This window comes from Heterodontus francisci, chromosome 24 (assembly GCF_036365525.1).
Source record: "Heterodontus francisci isolate sHetFra1 chromosome 24, sHetFra1.hap1, whole genome shotgun sequence".
Taxonomy (NCBI): Eukaryota; Metazoa; Chordata; class Chondrichthyes; order Heterodontiformes; family Heterodontidae; genus Heterodontus; species Heterodontus francisci.
In genome coordinates, this window is record NC_090394.1 from 47,323,393 (window position 1) to 47,345,434 (window position 22,042).

Genomic DNA, 22,042 nt, shown 5'->3' on the forward strand with positions numbered 1-22,042 from the left:
CTTTGACGGTCTGCTCGGGGAACCATCCGACAGGATCCACCGTTTCCTTTTCCCGTAGGGCCTTGAGGACATTCCGTGCAGACCACTGCCTGATGGACCGGTGGTCAAAGGTGTTTTCCCGCAGAAACTGCTCCACGAAGGATAGGTGGTACGGCACCGCCCAACTGCATGGAGCGTTCCGCGGCAATGTGACCAGGCCCATCCTTCGCAACACCGGGGACAGATAGAACCTCAGCACGTAGTGACACTTGGAGTTTGCGTACTGGGGATCGACACACAGCTTGATGCAGCCGCACACGAAGGTGGTCATCAGGATGAGGGCCACGTTGGGTACATTTTTCCCGCCCTTGTCCAGAGATTTGAACATCGTGTCCCTCCGGACCCGGTCCATTTTAGATCCCCAGACGAAACGGAAAATGGCTCGGGTGACTGCCACAGCGCAGGAGTGGGGTATGGGCCAGACCTGCGCCACGTAGAGCAACAACGTGAGCGCCTCGCACCTGATGACCAGGTTCTTACCCACAATGGAGAGAGATCGCTGCCCCTACATGCCCAACTTTTGTCGTACCTTGGCTACTCGCTCCTCCCATGTTTTGGTGCACGCCCCGGCCCTTCCGAACCATATCCCCAGCACCTTCAGGTAATCTGACCTGACGGTGAAGGGGACAAAGGATCGGTCAGCCCAGTTGCCAAAGAACATGGCCTCGCTCTTGCCGTGGTTAACTTTGGCTCCTGAGGCCAGTTCGAACTGGTCGCAGATGCTCATCAGTCTGCGCACGGACAGCGGATCCGAGCAGAAAACGGCGACGTCATCCATGTACAGGGAGGTTTTGACCTGAGTGCCTCCGCTGCCTGGGATTGTCACCCCTCTTATGCTCGCATCCTTCCTAATAGACTCAGCAAAGGGTTCAATACAGCAAACAAACAAGACCGGGGACAGAGGGCAGCCCTGTCTGACTCCAGATTTGATCGGGAAACTTTCCGATTCCCACCCGTTGATTGAGACTGCGCTACTGATGTTTGCGTAGAGCAGTTGGATCCAATTGCAGATTCCCTCCCCAAACCCCATTTTGGAAAGCACGTCCATCATGTAGGTGTGCGAAATCCTGTCAAAAGCCTTCTCCTGGTCCAGGCTGATGAGGCAGGTGTCCACCCTCCTGTCCCGTACGTCGGCGATCGTATCCCTGAGTAGCGCGAGACTATCAGAGATCTTCCTGCCGGGTACAGTACAGGTCTGATCGGGGTGAATCACCAACTCCAGAGCAGACTTGACTCGACTGGCTATGACTTTGGACAGAATCTTGTAATCAACATTAAGCAGTGAGATGGGCCGCCAATTTCTGATTTCTGCCCTCTCCCCCTTCTGCTTGTAAATGAGGGTGATGATGCCTTTTCTCATGGATTCTGACATGCTGCCGGCCAGGAGCATACTCTCGTATACTTCCAGCAGGTCCGGGCCGACCCGGTCCCACAGGGCCGAGTACAACTCGACCAGTAAGCCGTCGCTCCCGGGAGTTTTACTCGTCTCGAAGGACTCGACGGCCTTTGTCAGCTCGTCCAGAGTTAGCAGCTTGTCCAGTCTCTCCCTCCTGCTGTCATCTAAGACCTCTGTGATAGATGACAGGAAGGACTGGGAGGCTCTGCTGTCTGTGGGCTTCGCGTCATACAGCCCAGCATAAAAGGATTTGCTGATCCTAAGTATGTCGGACTGCGAAGACGTTACCGAGCCATCTTCTTCCTTCAGGCTGCTGATAACAGAGCTCTCTCTGTGTACCTTTTGGAAGAAGTAACGCGAGCACGTCTCATCCTGCTCGATGGAGCGGACTCTGGACCGGAAGATGATCTTGGAGGCCTCCATGGCAAAGAGCGAGGCCTGCTGGCTCTTCACCTCTTGGAGGTCCTCCTTGACCTCGACCCCCATTGACTGCAACCGGAGTAAATTTTGCATAATTTTCTGGAGTCGGGACAGTTCCCTCTGTCTCTCTCTCGCCTTCTGAACACCTTTGTGGATGAAGAACCTCTTGATGTTCTCCTTAATCGCTTCCCACCAGTGAACTGGAGACTCAAAGAGGGGTTTCACGGTCCTCCAACCTTTGTAATCCCTTTTGAGTTCCTCAACGTTCGCTGGGGTCAGCAGTGTCGCATTGAGCTTCCACGTCCCTCTGCCAACCCGCTGGTCGTCCTGTAAGTGACAGTCGGCCAGTAAGAGGCAGTGGTCGGAGAGGAACACCGGCTTGACGTCGGTGGATCCGACCGTGACAGCACGGGACACAAACAGGAAGTCAATCCTGGAACGGGCAGACCCGTCCGATCTTGACCATGTGTATCTGCGCTGCGCTCCATCTGCAGGTTTGCTGAAGACGTCGTGCAGTTTGGCATCTTTAACTGTTTCGATTAGGAATCTGGACGTAGCGTCCAGTTTGCTGTCGTCACTGCCGGATCATCCAGCCACATCGATGATGCAGTTGAAGTCACCGCCTAGGATGACCGGCCTGGACGTCGCCAGCAGCAGTGGGAGCTGCTGGAAGACGGTCAGCCACTCGCTGCGTTGTACCGGGGCGTACACGTTGATCAACCGGAGCGGAGCGTTGTTGTACATCACGTCTGCTACGAGGAGGCGGCCGCCCACCACCTCCTTAACTTCGGAGATGGTGAAGTTACCTCCCCGCAGCAGAATACCCAGGCCGGAGGAACGGCAGTCATTACCCCCCGACCAGATCGATGGCCCGTGGGACCACCATCGCGACCACTGCCTGTAGGTGCTGAGGTGTGGCATTCCACACTCCTGCAGAAACAGTAGGTCAGCTTTGACCTTGGCAAGGTAATCCAAGGTTGAAACACATCGCGTAGTAGATTTAATGCTACGCACATTAATGGAAGTGAAGGCCAAAGAATATATTCATTTATCTAGATTTTAAACAGTTTGGCCAAGAAATTCAATGAAATAGTGCCCATTTATGGGGCGTTGAACCTCCCCTTTAAGAGGCACTGGCTGCTTTTAAGTGAGGTTAGAGATGCTCAATTTCCAAGATAAAAACAAAGTGCCAGAAATATTCAGCAGGTCTGGCAGCATCTGCGGAGAGAGAAATCTATTAGTGACCTGAAATGTTTCTCTCTCCACAAATGCTGCCAGACCTGCTGAGAATTTCCAAGACTTTATGTTTTTATTTCCAGCAGCTGCAGTATTTTATTATTTTAATTATCAGTTTCCAGCCCTCCCAAACAGGCAAGCAGCCAATGAATAGTTTGGGTAGTCCTGACTCATTATAATGGAACAACATGAACAGGTCTATGTCGCATGTCCTGCCTTCTGCACGCTCATTTTCAGGTGTGATTGAATTTCTAGGTGGTTATGTTGTTGCATGCTATGATCAGCCATTGTTTTTTCAATTAAAATTAACCCAAATTCTATTTTTTTTAAATATTTATTTAATGCTTCGGTACCTGTTTGACTGTTGACTTCACGTAGTCAATTAAATCTTTTCCCTTGGTACTTTGAATGAGGCGTGTATGGACTTACAGTTGGTCTGTCTGTCTTTCTGTCTGTAACTTTGCAAAATACTGCCAACACAAAACTCGCTACATAAAATTTCTCACAGTCTTAAGCCAACAGATTGAATTTCAGAAAATAAACTTCAGGAGCAGGTAAAGTGTGATTTAATTTATTCTTGCAGAAGTACAGGGACACTACCTCAACAAAACTACCATTAAAGACATTGTGACCAAAGTAGATTCAGTCCACAGGCATTTCTCCTCTCCCTGGGGGGATATGCAGAGTCCATGCGGAACCTTCACTGTGGACATAAGGCTGCTAACTTTCAAAATATGGCGGTTTTTAGTGTTTAAAATCTGTGATTGCTTTTTGCTATGCACAGTAAATACTGTGAAACTGTATCAATTCCAAAGCACAAATTTGTGTAGTTAAGGTATTTGGACCTGGATTTTAACATGGAGGTGAATTCTATGTGGGGTGGAGGTAGGGAGGTGGAGCCTGTTGTGAGCTCAGGAAATCCGGAAGAATGGGTTTCCCGAATGTCCTGCCATTGGTTGGGGGAAGACGGTTATGGTCGGTGGGCGGAAGGTTGGGGTTCGATGGTGGTAAGGGTGTTTGCAGCAGACAGATCACAGGGGGAGGGGGTTTACTGGGTAGCTTGTTGTGCCTGGAAGAAACATTCCAGCTCCTCCTGGCCTACAGGCAGTGCTGTGATGGAATCCATGGTTGCAAAGCTTGATTTTTTTTTTGAGACATCCTAATTGAAGAGGGAAGCAAAATTGAAACAGAAATGGAACCTAAAAACTGAAACAGAAACAGAAACTAAAACTGAAACAGAAGCTGAAAAAAAACTTCAGGTTTCCGGGGAAACTGAACCTGGTTAAATCCAGATAAAAGGAGACTGAGTTCTCCCCAGGTCAGGCACTAGTGGAGCGCCAGAAAGCTGAAGAAAGTGAAGACTGAATCCAGGAGCTGTTTCTGTTACTTAAAGTAGCTGATTAACCAGACCCGGCCATGCAGTGCATGGGATTGTCACTGAAGGGCTTGCATAAAGGTAATACTGGTGATTCTATGCCATCAAGACTGTCGTGAGCCAAGCTGAGGATGTTCTGGAGAAGTGTGCCTTTTGGTGAAGACCACACCCATGGAGTTTGAACTGAAGGAGAGCTGCTGTCTGGTGAGAATTGGTGGATGCATATTTGAAGAAAAAAGCTGGAGATCTACCTGAGGAAGTTTAAAGTTTTGAAGAACCTCGTGACTGTACATGGTGAATGGACTGCCCAGTAAATCTGTGAGATCTTTCTCTGTTGTATCCGATAGTTAATGTGTAATTTGTAATATATATCTATTGATTGTGATCTGTCTGTTAGCTCATGCTTAATTTATGTTGATTTTGGTTTGATTGTTGAAGTAAATAAAAGTAAAATCTTGTCCATCTGTTTTTTTCTATTTGGGTAAATTTGATTCTTTTGGTTTATTGATCTCTAAAGGGATCATAACAGTGCTGGAAAGCCACTTACCTCATGGACTTAGCCCTTCTCACCTCCCTTAATCTGCTGAGTTTCCTGAGGCCTGGGAAACCCGGCCAAGATGAATTCAAAATCGAGTGACTGTTAAAATGAAGGCAGGTAGCATCATTATAATATTTAAATGACCAACCTACTTCCCATGAGGGGATTGGCCACCCAGCCCTTGTCCCACCTCCATTAAAACAGGAAGTGGGCAGGTTCAAGGTGAGTTGGGTTCCTCCCAAAGACAGCCTTATATTAGATTAGATAGATAGGTGCTTGATGGCTGGCATGGACACGATGGGCCTGTTTCTGTGCAGTATAACTCTATGACTCTATAAGGAGTGTTCCATAATTTGCTTTCTCAACTGGAGAAAATATAATCTCTTTAGAAAAAGAATGCAATTCCCTTCAGTTCATTTAAAGGTTCTATAGTATCTGGCTAAGTTGGGGACAAATTTCAATGTTTTTCACCCATATTTTGGATCTAAATTGGATGCTGAAACGGTGCTGGGAGTGTGTGCTTGAGTCAATATCAGGTCATGCATAGTGTGAGGGGTCCCTGACGACCACCTAAAACAAATGGTGGCTTCGTTAAATTATATTCACTGCCTGAATCAGGACCCTTTTTTGAAATTGGTGACTGGAATGCCTGATTTGTCAGGTTCTAAACCTGCCCAGCCAAACATAGATCAGGCAGTCATGAAGCAGACTGCAACACTGGGCTGAATTTTTAAAGCTCCGGCCAGCTTCAAAAACGGTGCAGTGCACGCACGAGATGTGTGCCGCTCAGCTGCGGTGATACTTAGCGCAGTGGCTCACTTACATGGAGGGGGCAGAACGGCCGCTCCATCCCCGGCAACGGCATCCGGCACCACCGCGCAGGCGCCATTTTTAAAGGGCTTCAAGCCTTTCAGATCATTTTTATTTATAAAGGGACAGGTGGACAAAATTTAAATTAAAACTTTATTATCAGTTTAAATCCCCTCTCTCACCACCACCCTCCACCATGAGCAATCAATATCTAACTAGCCCTTCCTAGCTAAACAAATTAAAATTTCAATTCTGACCTTTCCCCCCCGAACTTTCTCCACTTTACCATTCAACCCCTTTCCACCATCCCCTCCACCAATCGTGTACTTTTTTGCCGTTTACCCCCCCCACCCTGAAAACCTCACTCCACCCCCTCCCCACCATTGTCCCGCTTCGGATCTCCGAACAGAGGTCTGAAGGCGGGGAATTTCTGGCAACCGGGCGGAATATCGGCATGGGACGGCTGTCATGACGTGATAAGTAATTATGCTTTCATTAACATTTATTTAAATAAAGTTTCCGTCACCGAACGGTGGGGCTCCACAACAAAGCATCACCACTGCCAGTAAAATGGGGTGGGCCCCTCCCGGCTTCGGGGCCCGTTGTAGGCCTCTCCCAGAGGTATTTTCTGGGCACCCCTGCCATGACCCCCGCCGTCGGGGGGGCGGCTGGGGCTGATAAAATTAAGCCCACTGTTAGTTTAACAAATCCTCAGCTCCATTGAAATTAAGTCTCTGTGTAGATGGTTGGGGTGCCTTGGGGCAAATCTTTTTAAGGATCTTTTGGCTGTCTGCTAGATTTTGAGGTGCCGAAGTCTTTTTCAGCATTGGTTTCAGCACGATTGTGCAACATGGATATGCTGCTTGGTTTATCTTTGAGACTGCCAAATAAAGAGCAAGGAGTTGGAGAGTGTACCAAGAGAGAGCAAAGCAGGGGATAGGGGAGTGGGTATTCTAGTACGTGAGTCTTCAGTAAAATGTTCTCATACCTGACCTAAAGAGGAGCAGTTTTTTGGGTGGACGCACTTCAGGGAGGCAGTTACTGAGCTGTATCACGTGTTGCAGTAAAAATTGGACCCCAGTATGAGGATAAAGACAGCCTTTCCTGTGGTGGTGAAGGTAACTGTAGTTTTAAACATTTATGCATCTGCCTCATTCCAGACTCCAGGGGGGCATCAGCAACATTAGTCAGTTTCCTGAGCACACCTCAATCAGGCAGGTTCCAGGCGCACAGTTAACTAACTTCCTCATGGAGGCTGGTAAGCTGGAGAAAATAAGTTTGGGATTTTCTAGTATTGCTCACTTTCACTGGATGAAGTAATAGATTGTACCAACATAGCCCTGTCACAAACCGGGACTTTTCTACAACCGAAAAGGCTTCCAGTCATTGAATAGCCAACTCATCTGTGAAAACAGGCAAGGAATAATGCTGGCACTACTCATGATACTTTCATACAGTCCAGTTCCACTATCCCCTCTCTTCTATTCAGGAGGTTAAGTCACAGTCAGGTTGCTTGGGGACAAGGGGTATTTCCTCAGCGCTGTCTCATGACACCTGTCAGGAACTAGTAAACCGATGCTGAGCATTACTATCTAGGACTCTTAAAATAAAAGTTCTGCTACCTTTATAGCTCTGGGGGGAATCGGTGCAATACAGTTTAGAGCAAGTGTCGCGATCCATGGCTGTTTATTTCATGCTGAACAACTTGGTGATACAAAAGTGGGAAGCAATTGAACTGTCAGAGAAGGAAGATCTGAAGCAGGAACATAAAAGTGGGGGATGAGAAAGCAAAGGCTCTAGAAGAAGACATGCCCAGCAGAGCTCTCAGGGCAGAAATTTGTTGGAGAGAGATTGTGTTGAAGAATCACTCCCCTCCCCAATGCACCAATAGCCCCTCCTTCCGTCTCACCCACTCCTTACACTCACCATCCAAATATCCTCAATACAACTTCATGAATTTTCTGTAAGTTCACTAAGAATATCAAGACACACAGCATTTAAAAAGAATAGGTAACTAGACCACCATACTTTAGCACTCCTCATTTGATAAATGCTATGTTAAGCATGAAGAACTAAAAAAAACACTTGTGCAAAGCCCTAAAGCTTGTATTATATGCTTATTTACCTATAGAACATAGAACATAGAACAGCACAGTACAGGCCCTTCGGCCCACGATGTTGTGCCGAACCTTTAACCTACTCTAAGATCAAACTAACTACCTACCCTTCATTCTACTATCATCCATGTACCTATCCAAGAGTCGCTTAAATGTCCCTAATGTATCTGCTTCTACCACCACCGCTGGCAGCGCATTCCACGCACCCACCACTCTCTATGTAAAGAACCTACCTCTGACATCTCCCCGAAACCTTCCTCCAATCACCTTAAAATTATGCCCCCTGGTGATAGCCCATTCCACCCTGGGAAAAAGTCTCTGGCTATCCACTCTATCTATGCCTCTCATCATCTTGTACCCCTCTATCAAGTCACCTCTCATCCTTCTGCGCTCCAATGAGAAAAGCCCTAGCTCCCTCAATCTTTCTTCATAAGACATGCCCTCCAGTCCAGGCAGCATCCAGGTAAACCTCCTCTGCACCCTCTCTAAAGCTTCCACATCCTTCCTATAATGAGGCGACCAGAACTGAACACAATATTCCAAGTGTGGTCGAACCAGGGCCTTGTAGAGCTGCAGCATAACCTCGCGGCTCTTAAACTCAATCCCCCTGTTAATGAAAGCCAACACACCATACGCCTTCTTAACAACCCTATCAACTTGGATGGCAGCTTTGAGCGATATATGGACATGGACCCCAAGATCCCTCTGTTCCTCCACACTACCAAGAATCCTGTCTTTATGCCTGTATTCTGCATTCAAATTTGACCTTCCAAAATGAATCACTTCACACTTTTCCAGGTTGAACTCCATCTGCCACTTCTCAGCCCAGCTCTGCATCCTGTCAATGTTCCGTTGCAACCTACAACAGCCTTCCACACGATCCACAACTCCAGCAACCTTCGTGTCATCGGCAAACGTGCTAACCCAGCCTTCCACTTCCTCATCCAAGTCATTTATAAAAATCACAAAGAGCAGAGGTCCCAGAACAGATCCCTGCGGAACACCACTGGTCACCGAGCTCCAGGCTGAATACTTTCCATCTACTACCACCCTCTGTCTTCGATGGGCCAGCCAATTTTGTATCCAGACAGCCAACTTCCCCTGTATCCCATGCCTCCTCACTTTCTGAATGAGCCTACCATGGGGAACCTTATCAAACGCCTTGCTAAAATCCATATACACCACATCCACTGCTCTTCCTTCATCAATGTGTTTTGTCACATCTTCAAAGAATTCAGTAAGGCTTGTGAGGCATGACCTGCCCCTCACAAAGCCATGCTGACTGTCTCTAATCAAACCATGCTTTTCCAAATAATCATAAATCCTGTCTCTCAGAATCCTCTCCAATAACTTGCCCACTACCGACGTAAGACTGACTGGTCTATAATTCCCAGGGTTATCCCTATTCCCTATCTAGTGCTATTTGTGTTGATTCTTCATTGCCTTCAGTTTGGGAGGTGGAAGTCTGATGAACTTCCATTGAGGCCATTTGAGACAACTGTGGTGGCCACATCGAGCTTTGGCTGTTTAAGGCCTGGTTGCAGGCTGCTAGAACTCTTCTTCAGCCCTGGCAGTTTGGTCCAATTGGCTGTCCGGCAGCAATAGGGGCACTGATTGAGAGGCTGGCTTGTTTAGTTTAGTTTAGTTTAGAGATACAGCACTGAAACAGGCCCTTCGGCCCACCGAGTCTGTGCCGACCATCAACCACCCATATATACTAATCCTACACTCATCCCATATTCCTACCACATCCCCACCTGTCTCTATATTTCCCTACCATCTACCTATATTAGGGGCAATTTATAATGGCCAATTTACTTACCAACCCGCAAGTCTTTTGGCTTGTGGGAGGAAACCGGAGCACCCGGAGAAAACCCACACAGACACAGGGAGAACTTGCAAACTCCACACAGGCAGTACCCAGAATTGAACCCGGGTCGCTGGAGCTGTGAGGCTGCGGTGCTAACCACTGTGCCGCCCTGAGAGGACAATACGTGCAACTCCCACGGAGTCAATGCCATTCTTATGGGGCTGCGCCTCAGCGTTCCCACTTCCCTGTGCAAGAACAGAGTTCAATGAAGACTGCGGGGAGGGCATGGCAGGAGCAGCACTAGGCGTATCTCAAAATGAGATGTCAACCTGGTGAAGCTACAAGCCAGTACTACTTGTGTGCCAAACTGCGTAAACAGCATGTGATAAGCAGAGCTAAGCGATCCCACAACCAACTGATCAGATCTAAGCTCTGCAGTCCTGCCATATCCAGTCGTGAATGGTGGTGGACAATAAACAACTAACTGGAGGAGGAGGCTCCACAAATATCCCCATCCTCAATGATGGGGGAGCCCAGCACATCAATGCAAAAGATAAGGCTGAAAAATTTGCAACAATCTTCAGCCAGAAGTGCCGAGTGGATGATCCATCTCGGCCTCCTCCTGAAGTCCCCAGCAGCACAGGTGCCAGACTTCAGCCAATTCGATTCGCTCCATGTGATATCAAGATACAACTGAAGGCACTGGATACTGCAAAAGCTAAGGGCCCTGACAACATTCCGGCAATAGTACTGAAGACCTGTGCTCCAGAATTTGCCGTGCCCCTAGCCAAGCTGTTCCAGTACAGCTACACTGGCATTTACCTGGCAATGTGGAAAATTGCCCAGTTACGTCCTGTACACAGAAAGCAGGACAAATCCAACCTGGAAAATTATCGCCTCATCAGTCTATTCCCGATCATCAATTTGGGTTCCTCCAGGGCCATTCAGCTCCTGGCCTCATTACAGCCTTGTTTCAAACATGGGCAAAAGAGCTGAACTCAAGAGGTGAGGTGAGAGTGACTGCCCTTGACATCGAGGCAGCATTTGACTGAGTATGCCATCAAAGAGCCCCAGAAAAACTGGAGTCATTGGGCGGGCTGTCTTATGAGGAAAGGCTGGACAGGCTAGACTTGTATTTCCTGGAATTGAGAAGAGTAAGAGGCAACTTGATTGAAACATAAGATCCTGAGGGGTCTTGACAGGATCCTGGAAAGGATGTTTCCCCTTGTGGGAGAATCTAGAACTAGGGGTCACTGTTAAAAAATAAGGTTTTGCCCATTTAAGACAGAGATGAGGAGAAATTTTTTCTCCCGGAGGGTTGTGAGTCTTTGGAATTCTTTTCCTCAAAAGACAGTGCAAGCAGAGTCTTTGAATATTTTTAAGGCAGGGGTAGATAGATAGGTAGATATTTAGATAGATAGATAGATAGATAATCAAATGAGTGGAAGGTTTTCGGGGAGAGGTGGAAATGTGGAGAAATCAGTTCAGCCATGAACTTATTGAATGGCGGAGCAGGCTCAAAGGGCCGAGTGGCCTACTCCTGCTCCTAATTCGTATGTTCGTATGAATCAGGGGGAAAACTATCCACTGGTTGGAGTTGTACCTAGCACAAAGGAAGATGATTGTGATTGTTGGAGGTCAATCATCTCAGCTCCAGGACATCACTGCAGGAGTTCCTCAGGGTAGTGTCCAAGACCCAACCATCTTCAGCTGCTTCTTCAATGATCTTCCTTCAATCATAAGGTCAGAAGTGGGGATGTTCACTGATGATTGCACAATGTTCAGCACCATTCACAACTTCTCAGATACTGAAGCAGTCCATGTAGAAATGCAGCAAGACCTGGACAATATCCAGACTTGGGCTGATAAGTGGCAAGTAGCATTCGTGCCACACAAGTGCCAGGCGATGACTATCTGAAACAAGAGAGAATCTAACTATCTCCCCTTGACATTCAATGGCTTCAATGAAACCCCACTATCAATATCCTAGGGGTTACCATTGACCAGAAAGTGAAATGAACTAGCCACATAAATTCTGTGGCTACAAGAGCAGGTCAGAGGCGAGGAATCCTGCGGTGAGTAACTCACCTCCTGACTCCCTAAAGCCTGTCCACCATCTACAAAGCACAAGTCAGGAGTGTGATCGAATACTAAAATAAAAGCAAAATAGTGCGGATGCTGGAAATCTGAAATAAAAACAAGAAATGCTGGAAATACTCAGCAGGTCGGACAGCATCTGTGGAGAGAGAAGCAGAGCCAACGCTTCAGGTCAGTGACCCTTCACTGGTGGAATACTCTCCACTTGCCAGGATGGGTGCAGCTCCAACAACACTCAAGAAGCTTGAAATCATCCAGGTCAAAGCAGCCTGCTTTATTGGCACCCCATCCACAAACATTCACTCCCTCCACTACCGAAGCACAGTGGCAGCAGTGTGTACCATCTACAAGATGTACTGCAGCAATACACCTAGGCTCCTTAGACAGCTCCTATATCACCTAGAAGGACAAGGGCAGTAGATGCATGGGAACACCACCACTTGCAAGTTCCGCTCCAAGCCACACACCATCCTATCTTGGAACTATATCCCCGTTCCTTCACTGTCGCTGAGTCAAAATCCTGGAACTTCCTTCCGAACAGCACTGTGGGTGTACCTACCCCACATGGATCTCAGTGGTTCAAGAAGGCAGCTCACCACCACCTTCTCAAGGGTAATTAAGGATGGGCAAGAAATACTGTCCTTGTCAACGATGTCCACATCCTGTGAATGAATAAAAAGCGTGCAGCTGTGCTGGGAGACTGTTGAAGCCACTATTGGGCTTTGATACGCCAGATGAGATAATGGGCCCAAGATCCAAGATGGCAGCAGTCTGAGCTTCCAGCGAATCTCAGAACAGTCACTAGAGGCTCTATAGTTGTGGGGTCCCCTAAAGTGCTCATGGAGTAGAACACTTGCTCCATGATTGACTGCATATTCTCAACGCCTTGCGCTAAGACACATACAAGTTGGAGTTGGATGGCTCCATGTTTTCCAACATGTGCACAAGTTTACTGGCAGGCAGACCAGTGCAGTTACATGGTCCTTGTGTATTGCCATCATTCTTCTTATTTTTGTGGACCCTCAAAGTCTTCATCTGTGTGCTGTGCAGCAGGGCTAGGATATGAGCTCTCCTTCTTACATTTTCTGCATTGCAGCCAGATCCTCAGTGCAATACTTCTAGCATTCTGTCACCTCTGCCCAATTATGTTGGGCGATGTACCTAGATATCTTCCGCAAATAGGATGCAAATAGTATGTGCCTTCTCCTGCCCACCTCCTCCACCATACCATCAAGACAACTGGGGGCCTTGCAACTTCTCCTCTTCCTGCACATTTGGAAATCTTAATTTCCAGTTGCCTGCATCCAAAATGCACTTCTCTTTTAAGAGATGTAGGCTACTTTTAAACAGCAAAGGGATGTCTGATATTCATATATCTCCGTGTGAAGAGTAGCGCTGAAAGCCCACATATTCTTTTCAGATTATATTTCTCAGACCAATTTGGGACCTTACTTGCATCCACATGATTGGGTACTCTAAGTGCACTGATCATTTTGTGCCTGAAATGAGTCTAAATCAATTTTTAACCCTGTTTGTATAAAGTTTATTTTCGACCCAATTGTTTTGGAGACCATACTTAATGTGCCTCTATGCAGCTTTCAGGAGAATTTTTTTTTCCAGAATTGTTCTTGTTTACTCCAGCTCATGCTAATGAGTTGATAAGTCTAGAGACATATCAGTCCTTCCATCTGATCTGCCCTAGGGCAAGTCCTAACTCAAGTCTCACATGTGGGATTCTTGAACTATTTACTAGGGAAGAGTAGCTGAGGTGGTTTCCCATTGTCTTCCTCATGGTTTTTCAGAGCACATTCTACAAGGTGGACCGCAACCAAGGTTAAGGAGCTGCACCTACCCTCTGTGAAGGGGCAGAGGCTACCGATCAGACACAAGTACCATGCTGGATGATAACTCAGTAATTGGAGCCAATCGCAACTCACCAAGCTGTTTGGGGTAGAACCCAAACCCTTCTGACTCACAGCCGGGAATACTACTGCTGATAGTGGTCGCTCTATCTGTATTTATGCAGGTACCTTGCTCGATGCCAACCTGGTATTTAGAGACCATAGGCCAGTCTCCACTCGCCAGTGCAACATATTAGTAACAAAACCAGAAATGTTCACATTCTAAAAAGACACAATCTAATCTCTTGCATTTTCAGTCTATAATTTTCACAGCAGGTTTCAGTTATAAGTCTCAGACCAGCAGTCATTTTTCAGCCCATCAGTCTATCATCATTACGCTTTGCACTATCTCTCACAGCAATATGAAAACATAAGTTGCTGATGTAGGACATTATTTGTCACATATGATATTACTGAAAATCAACTGCACCAAAAAATGTAGAACTTTGATTTGTCCATCAAAGGGAATATTAAGCAATTTGTACAGGGCTAAGGAGTCTGAAGCTCAAAGGTATATTGTTACGACCGATGTGGGAGTTCCACTTCTCCACAGGTCACAACATATATTTAAATGTTTACCCAGTTACTGTTGCAGCCAATTATATACTGTATTTTATTTCAGAATAAACTCTGCCAACCAGCTTTCTTTAATAAACAACAAAATTATTAATTTATTGTAAAGCAAGACTTATTCAGTAAAGATGCAAAGCATTAACACAGAGATTGAAATATGAAAGTTCCCTTTTAAAATTAGCCACACACACACACACACACACACACACACACAGAAAAAAAATCAAGATTTTTTTTGGCCAAATGCTTGTTAATTCTTGAAGGAAAAGGAGAAGCTATGGAATTATATTAATTTTCCTTTTCTGGCATCCCAAATATGCATAGACGGCTGTCACTAGGATCTTTTTGGAGCAGTTCTTTTCAGGCGGCGTTGAGGATTAATTGGGAAGGCTTTCCAGGAGAAATGAGGCATTCAGCGTTACAGCTATCACACACTGGATTTTTCAGGGTTTCTCAGAGAGGTGGAGATAAGGTGAGCTGGATGTTTCTCTCAGCAGGCTACAAACCCATCTGACTCAAAACAAAATTCCAAAACGAAACCAACTCTTGACCACCATAAATCTTGACATGTCACTTCTATGCAATCAACTCCCCCTAGTCACCAAGGCTTCTGTTGTTTATTTAGCTTAAGACATGTGATATCCAGTAAATGTTTTTAAACAGAAAGCTCAAGTCCTTCCTATGACCATTTTTTAAAAAAAACAAAGTCCGGCATCTATGGAATTACTTCAGTCCTAAATGAATCCATCTTTACAATCTTCAACCATGAATCCTCAAAAAAAAATTTAAAAATAGAAGCACTTTCATAACAATATGTAAAAAAAGACATCATCTTTTGCATTTTCATTCTACAAAGGATTGCAAATTAAATTAAAGATAACTAAAGCAATGGAAGAGCTGCATCAATTGGCCACATCAATCATATCTTTAAAGATATACTTACCAATCATAATTTTACACTTTTATTTCTCCAGAAATTGCACAAAATATTCTTTGAAGAGGCTGGAGCTGGCTGATAAGAATGTTATGCAGATTTCATATTTTAATAATCCAGAAATGCAGTTTGTACCAGCCAGCAGAAGTATATTTTCTCTTTAAAGATTCAATCTTCCTTTTGTCGGTTGATGTAAAATTTTCAAACTAATACAAATCAATTTCAAACATTCTCATCGACTTACTGAAATCTGAGCATACTCCACAATGTTTGAAGGAGCAGTACCAGTAAACTGATAGCCTTGTGACAAGCTAAGTTCCAAGAATTGCCTTGTGTCCTCTCAGTCTGCAGTTTCCCATTTTGGTGCCCAGCAAGTTTAAGTTGCAACAGGCAGAAAAATACTTGCAAAATTATTGTTAAACTTTATCATATCGAAAAAATATGACTGTTATGATTTGTGAAGTGAAGAGACTGAGATTGCATTACCTATCAGACACCTCTGTATGTATATCCACTGGAACTTTTAGCACCGCAGCCTCACAGCTCCAGGGACCCGGGTTTGATTCCGGGTACTGCCTGTGTGGAGTTTGCAAGTTCTCCCTGTGTCTGCGTGGGTTTTCTCCGGGTGCTCCGGTTTCCTCCCACAAGCCAAAAGACTTGCAGGTTGTTAGGTAAATTGGCCATTATAAATTGTCACTAGTATAGGTAGGTGGTAGGGAAATATAGGGACAGGTGGGGATGTTTGGTAGGAATATGGGATTAGTGTAGGATTAGTATAAATGGGTGGTTGATGTTCGGCACAGACTCGGTGGGCTGAAGGGCCTGTTTCAGTGCTGTATCTCTAATCTAAAGCTTTGTCTGATAAAGGTTTGTCTTGTTGCATAAAAATCTTGTTTCCTGTAAGAATTATGGGAATTTTCAGGCCCGAATGGGGGTGAGCAGGCAGGCAGGGAATTTTGTGCTGCTGGCCGGCAAGCTGGCTTTCCGGTACCTTCCCGCCTCAGGCCATTTTTCCGTTGGCGGGATGGGGGGTTGGGCAACAGGGCTATCCACCTGCAAGTGGCAAGTACCAATTCATCTTGTTAAAGGCCTATTAAGGCCTATTGTCAGAGGCTGACTGAGATTTGGCTTTGAGGTCCTCCCCGCCTGCCTGGCTTTACCTGCAGGCTGCCCTGTAGCGGGGTTTCCCCTCCACTATGGTGCGAAGGGCATTTTTTATTTTAAAGTTAAAAAAGTTGGAGAGAAGGCACTTTCACTTTGGGGCACCCATTCTCTCACTCACCTGCAAAGGCAGCTGCTTCTTCCATGCTGGAGGGCCTACTATTGACCCTCCAGCTTCAAGAGCCCACCCGCTATCCTGAATTGGACAGTCAGCCCACCTCTGGTTATTATCCAATTTGGGGAAAATCACAGCCGGGTGACTGTACTGCACACAATGCGAGCTTCTGACCCCCATTTTATAGGATCCTGAACCCACTCCAGGGAAAACCCCACCCTTGGTGTTTATCTATTAAACGTCAGCTAGAATAATTGGGCATCAAATTTTAGGAAGGATAATGAGACCTTGGAAGCGGTGCAGAGGAGATTTTACTAGAGCAGTACCAGGGATGAGGGACTTCATTTATGTAAAGAAACTAAAGTAATGGTGATTGTTCTCTTCAGAACAGAGAGAGTAAGGGAAGATTTAATAGAAATGTTCAAAATTATGAGGGGTATTGATAAAGTAGATAGGGAGAAACTGTTTCCATTGGCAGGAGGGTCGATAACCAGAGGACATAAATTTAACATAATTGGCAAAAAAAAACAAAGGGAGATGTGGAGGAATAATTTTAGCAACTGGTTGTTATGATCTGGAATGCATCGCCTGAAAGGGTGGTAGAAACAGTGACTAAACTATGAAAGTAAAATGTGTGGCCTAAGATTTGCTAATTTGGCAGCAAACGACTGTCAAATATCAGCCTGTAGGTCTCAGATATTTGAAAGACTTTTTTTTAATAGGTTTAATGGCTCAATTCCAAAACTGGTTTGCCTTTGGTTTATAAACCTGACGTAAGACCCAAATAAAATCTGTTCCTCATTTTTTAAAATCTGAAATTTCAAGAATAAAAAATATTTAAAAAAAGAGAATGGGGAGAAATTTGTCCATGTAGCACATTATGATATCGATGAAGAATGCTGTGCAGGCCGTGAAGATAGCAGCCTGCAGAGGTGCCAGCCCGGGGGGAATCGATGCAAGTCTGTGGCGCTAGGTGAATGAATTTCTCTCCAATTACGCCATTGGGGTGAAATTCATAAGCTTGCTGTGAAAAGTTTTGGTCACCAGGAGTGCATATTGGGAACGTGGTATACACATTCCCCATATTCCATCCATTCATTTTAAAAATTGAATTTTCATGAAAATTCATAGAATTATGGCATCAAAATAGGGCTCCGTAGCACCTGTAGTTTGAGGGCTACTGGTGCCATTTTGGTACTGAAATGCTGTTTGCGTATTCTGCCAGTGCAGCTCACACTGGACACCATTGTTTGTGAGGGCGTTAGGAGAGTTCGCTGGAAGTATGCAGAGTAGGCAGATCATAATGCCAGTCTGTGTGTAATACTGATTTGACACCATCACTACCATTTTCGACCTCACTACTCCAACTAACGCCCTGTCTCAAACATACACAGATGAACATGCATTCAGCAGCAGGAAGGAACCCCCACCAGTGCCATCGAAAGGGATCATCAACAATTTGCAGGCCAGTTGCTGATTACTCTCTACTGAATCTGGTTGAGTTTGTGGAAGTGCTCGGTGCTTTGCAGAGTTGATTTAAGTTGGGGAAGTTGATAGGGTGTGGTGCTACAGGTGGAGAAGGCCATAGTTTCGGCTCCATCAAGGGTTCTGGTCAGCCCACTTGCTCATGGTTGCATATAGTACCATCCCCCTTGGGCTGCAGCATGAGAGACTGATGGAACAGAGCCAGCAAGCTGAGATTTTATCTCCTCAGTCTGACCTGCCGCTGCGGCACTCAGATGTTGATGGCATCTGCTTGTGCTGCAATGGAAGCTGAAACATCGGCCATCGGATGCTACATCATGGTCGGATCTGCGAGTGTTCTCATGGAGTTCGCCACTTCTGTGCTGGAAAGGATGGGCTCCGAGCTCTAAGCAAAGCCCCCAACACGTTGGAGTCAGACTCCTCCATGCTCCTTGATACTGACATCAGGCTTTCTGTCAGGTCTGCCGATGCATTTCTGTGTGCATTCCCATCAGCCTTTTTCTGTATGCCACCCCATCAAAGTCCTCACCTGAGTCCTCTGCAGAAGAACTCATGTGCAATCAGGGAACTGGCACTTGCACTATCCTTTCCCCCTGTCGTTGTTACAGGCCATTTATGTCCAGTGTCTCACCACATATAGATCCAGCCTCAAACCTAACCTCTAAAGAATGCACAGTGCCAGTATCTGAGCTAGTGGCTATGAGCTTGAGATTGAATGTTGGTGGCCGGGATTTTGACAGGGTGGCTGTAGCCCCCAACGGGCTGGAAAGACAGGACGACCCCGCCTTGCCAATTTTTGGGAGCCCCGACTGGATTTTACACTGTCAAGCAGCTACTGAACTGCCATCGTGGCTGCTGTCCCTTTAAGGGATGGGATCCCGCCTTCAAGGGCCTCTGGCCAATCGGAAGGCTGGCAGCTCTTCAGTCGCAGCAGTGCCACTGAAGGCGGTAGCCACTGCTGGAACGGCACCCTGCCGGAAAAGCAGCCTGGATGCTGCCCTCGGACCAAAGTAAGTGGGGTTGGGGTTGCTGGGGCCAGTCAGGCAGGCCCTGGCAAGGTAGGGTGGTGGTGGTTTATGAGGGAAGGGGTAGTGTTGCGATAGGGACAGCCATTGCTGCCTAAGAGGCCCCTTGTGGGCCATAGATTGCCCAATCATGAAGGCCCACCGACCCCACCCCCCCAAACCCGCAGGGAGGCCACCAGGGTTTTCCTGGCGGACTTGCCACATGGTGGAGGGCCCATCTGTTGCTAGTAAAATGCCGGCAGCGGCAGGAAGAGGCCCTTAATTAGCTACCAAAGAGCCTCAATTGGGCTCTGGATAGGAGGGCTATCTACCACCTTCCCCGCTACAGGAAAATTGCCATGGCAGCGGGAAGGCGAAGATCATACCACCCGCCACCCTCCTTCCCAATTTAGCATTGAACACGAGAGCTGTCTGCTCCCACTGCTTTCACAGTGTCCATCTGGAGAGCTTCCTGGTTCCATGGGGGAAGAAGATCTCTCTTCCTGTCTACCTCCTGCACCAAGGCCTCTAGTGCTGCATTTGAGAACCTTGCAACATGCTTTCTGGCCTATTGCGACATTTCCACTCTTATTTCTGCCCAGAGATTCTTCTGAATCTGCTGTAGCCAGAATACACTTTGCCTTTAAGAGATGCAGGCTGGCTTTAAATGATGCTAGCCTCACATGAATTTGGGCCCCCTGCAGTATGCTTAGTTCCGGGTGCATGCCACTATCCTTTAAACCGCCGTGTGTTAATCATGATCCCTGCACCCTTTTCAGGCTGAATCCAATTTGTTCCCTAATATTTTAAGCTGTCGTCTCTCAAAGCAACATTTCATGCTGAGAAGGGTAAGTAATAATTGCTGGAGTAATATTGCAGGGCTCCTAATGTTCATGCTGCATTGCTAGTTTGGGATCCAGTTTTCCTTGGGTTTTATATAAGTTCAGTGAAGTTGACGCATCTGGTCCACATCTCTCTCACTCCAAAAACAGAGGTCAGCACATGTTTCCAAATAATCTTGGAGCTGATATCAGTGAGTAAAAAAAGATTCACATTTGTGTAATGCTTTTCACAAGCTCAGGATGTTCCAAAGTATTTACTGCCAAATATGTATTTTTGAAGTGTCATTGTTCTAATGCAGGAAACATGACAGCAAAATTTGCACACAGCTGCCATTTTAACATTATTTCATACCTGAAAATATTTTGCATTGATATGAAAATGATAGTATAACTGCAGCCAATTATTGCAAAATATATTGAAAGAGTACAGAAAGACTCATGAGGCTAATACTCAGAATGAGAGGTTATAGGGTGCAAATGCACTTGGGCCCATTTTAAGATCCAGGATTGGAGTTCCACAGGCAGCACCCGTCTTATCGGGGAGGCGCAAGACCGGTCTGAGATTGAGATTTGGGCATCATCAAAAAATCTTGTGCAAGCTGCTGTTACCTGTCTGGCCTCAACAGACAACTCATCTTTTTAATTTGCTAAATATCAGACTGTTTGCCTGACAGGCAGTGCCACAAAGGTTAGTCTGGATTGGGTTAAGCTTGGAGTGGGTAACCGGGGTGGGATGATAGCGATGCCTGTGGAATTGGGAAACACCCCTGTCTCTCCCGACTCCACAAGAAGGATTTTTTTTTTTTAAGTTTCAAAACTTACCTTTAGCTGGCAGTTGCAGCCTTGGCCACAGTGGCTGCTGAAGAATCCCAAGTAGGGAGGCCCAATTTCTGAGAGGAGACATAAAACAGACGTTGAATCCCTCATTTCGATATGTAAGGGATCTAATGCCTTTTTTAGGGGGCCCGTAGGGATACATGGAAATGATTTGGCCCAACTGCAGGTCAGATGTTTAGGGCTGCAGGAAGTTAAACCTCGAAATTGGACCTTATTGTGACCCTTTTATGCTCATAATTGTGAAGAATAACAAAAAAAAAAATTGGGCTTTTTCACTGTTACACTGATGCTAAGTGGTCCTACAGAGGCTTCAGAATTATGAATAGTTTTGAGAAGGTATATAGTGAAAGGTTGTTTCCCCTAGTTGGAGGATCAGTAACTGGGGGCGGCATTTCAGGATTATCACTAAAAGAATGAAAAGGAAAATTAGGAGAAATTTTTCACATGGAAGAATATTAGAAAGTGCAGGCATTATCACCAGTAGCTATTGGAATTGAGCGTGGAAAGGAATTTCTGCAGAGTTTCCCTGACATTCCACTGTAACTGTTCATGCTGTTTCCACGTGATGGAATGGGAAGATTATTGTCAATACTGCTGGCCTATGATATATGCAAATGGTACTGGATAAGTATTTGAAAACAGTACAGGAAAAGGGATGACAGTAAATCACTTCAGTTAAAGAACTAGCATCAGCACAAGTGCATTGGACCAAATGGTCTCCTTCAGTGCTGTAAATTCTCTGCTTATCTCAGCTTTTTCTGTTGTTCATCATTAGTTTAGAGACCACACACATGCGCTGAAACATTACACTGGTGTGACCAAGCCTGTTGATCAAGTAACTTAAAATGAGGAATCAGAAAAATATCCAATAAACTCATGTTTATTAACTATAGACGTCACAGCTTTGGAGTTTATTCAGCAAGTAAAAGCATTCATGTTCTGATAAATGACTGAGCCTGCAGCCTTGTCACTTATTCAGCATGTAAGAACAATTTATTGTCCTGTAAACTCAGAACCATTAATGTTTGTCCCTTAGTTAAAAAAAATCAAAGACACCTTTTAACACATAATACATATTGTAGGACTGAAAGGCAAAAAGGACATGCAGTACTTAACCAGTTAAAGAAAGAGCCCTTCTACCCCAATGTCCGATAGAAAGTTTAGTTAAACTCATTGGGAGAGCTATAGATGGATAAGTTTCTTGGCACTATGAATGGATATTCCCAGACTGCAGTTTTCTGAGACTTTACTGGGACGCAGATGTAACCTGATTTGTTACAGCTTTGCAGATCTTATAAACAATTGTTCACCCATTTGTCTTTCTTAGGTCTTGCTTTGGTAAGCCACTGCTA

General features: G+C 45.8%; 1 protein-coding gene across 12 annotated transcripts in view; it reads left to right on the forward strand.

Moving 5' to 3' along the window:
* Window positions 1-22,042, forward strand: part of rbfox1 (RNA binding fox-1 homolog 1) — a 1,351,350-nt gene that overhangs the window by 1,047,787 nt on the left and 281,521 nt on the right. The window contains exon 1 of one of the 12 annotated variants that reach the window (XM_068056123.1): window positions 19,789-19,859. The exons of the other annotated variants lie outside the window; for them this stretch is intronic. Within the exon in view, the coding sequence (XP_067912224.1) occupies window positions 19,848-19,859 (12 nt within the window). The 5' untranslated portion in view covers window positions 19,789-19,847. Of the gene's footprint in view, window positions 1-19,788; window positions 19,860-22,042 lie in introns of those variants that run through there. 12 annotated transcript variants of the gene reach the window in all.